This window comes from Aplysia californica, unplaced genomic scaffold (genome assembly GCF_000002075.1).
Source record: "Aplysia californica isolate F4 #8 unplaced genomic scaffold, AplCal3.0 scaffold00528, whole genome shotgun sequence".
NCBI lineage: Eukaryota > Metazoa > Mollusca > Gastropoda > Aplysiida > Aplysiidae > Aplysia > Aplysia californica.
This window is the reverse complement of record NW_004797798.1, coordinates 369,458-370,628: the sequence shown is the minus strand read 5'-3', so window position 1 is coordinate 370,628 and position 1,171 is coordinate 369,458. Positions and strand designations below refer to the sequence as shown.

The 1,171-nt window shown below is 36.6% G+C and overlaps 1 protein-coding gene across 1 annotated transcript in view; it reads right to left on the bottom strand.

The window, feature by feature from the left end:
• Positions 1-76: 76 nt before the first annotated feature.
• Positions 77-1,171, bottom strand: part of LOC101849640 (multidrug resistance-associated protein 1) — a gene marked incomplete in the record, with an annotated part of 55,470 nt that continues 54,375 nt past the window's right edge. Inside the window, 1 exon segment of the mRNA XM_013086971.2 lies at positions 77-277. Coding sequence (XP_012942425.1) covers positions 166-277 — 112 coding nt within the window.

Below are 1,171 nucleotides of genomic sequence, written 5' to 3'. Positions count from 1 at the left end.
TACATACACGCACACACACATATACACACACACACACAAACACATGTAAACACAAACACACTCAAACGCACACACTCACAAAAAATGAAGAGGGATTTTTTTAAAGTCCAGTCTTCATGCCCAACAGGACATTTTAAAATAATGTGCATGATTGGATTTTCATCTTCAGACAAGATTTGCCTGTTGAGCCATTGAATAAAATGCTGACTGAGGGTCTAATAGCAGATTGTCAGGGCTGTCAAACTCAATGATGCGACCTGCATCTAGAACCATGATCCTGAAAACCAGTGAAATGATACAAAGTTAGCAAAGTGACACAGTCAAAGACACAGTTTAAAACACAACATCACATTATCAATTTATTGATTGTTTTGTTTTTAACCCTATAGATCTAGGTTTGAAAGGAGCATTATCAGCCCACAGTAAAAAAAAAAACCCACCACCACCACCAATAACAACAAACGCATTATATTTGTCTACTACTCACATTTCTGCTAGTTCATTGTGTACCTTTTCCTTTGCTGCTTCATGCAGGAATGAAAAGCCATTTTAAGATGTTCAAAATGTCCTGGCAACAGCAGAAACATGCGGAGCGTGTTGATGTGATGGCTTGATTTCTCTGATGTTGAGTTAAACCTATCATCTTTCTTCACTTACAATGTTCAAGATTTGTTACAGCTTTTGATAAGCACAAACTTAAACTTGACCCCCCCCCCAAAAAAAAGAAAACAATTGCCACATGGTCATGAAAAAAAAAGATCATTTTCTAAAATTTGACTTGGGTACTGTGAACACTTAAATGTTAGTTTTATAAAATGACCTACTTTTTTTAGAGTACTTAGTATTACAAAAATGATAAGTATTACTTACATGACATGAAAGATAAGCAAAAAGAGTCAAAATACTAGCTTTTTGTTGTTGTTGTTGTTATGTTGTTGTTGTTGTTGTTGTTGTTAGCGATCCAGTAGCATATGAGCGTTAACTCTTCTGCATGATGCCATTCGATAACAGTTGCATGTTTGTTCTAATTGTTGTCTTGAGGAGTAGAGGCAATTAGATGTGTGGGGTAGCTTGGGAAGAAAACATCCCCTTAAATCAGTTAGTTTTCTACAGAAGAACAGATGATGTTCCACTGTCTCTGAGGGGTAGTCACATAGAGGGCAGGCAGCAG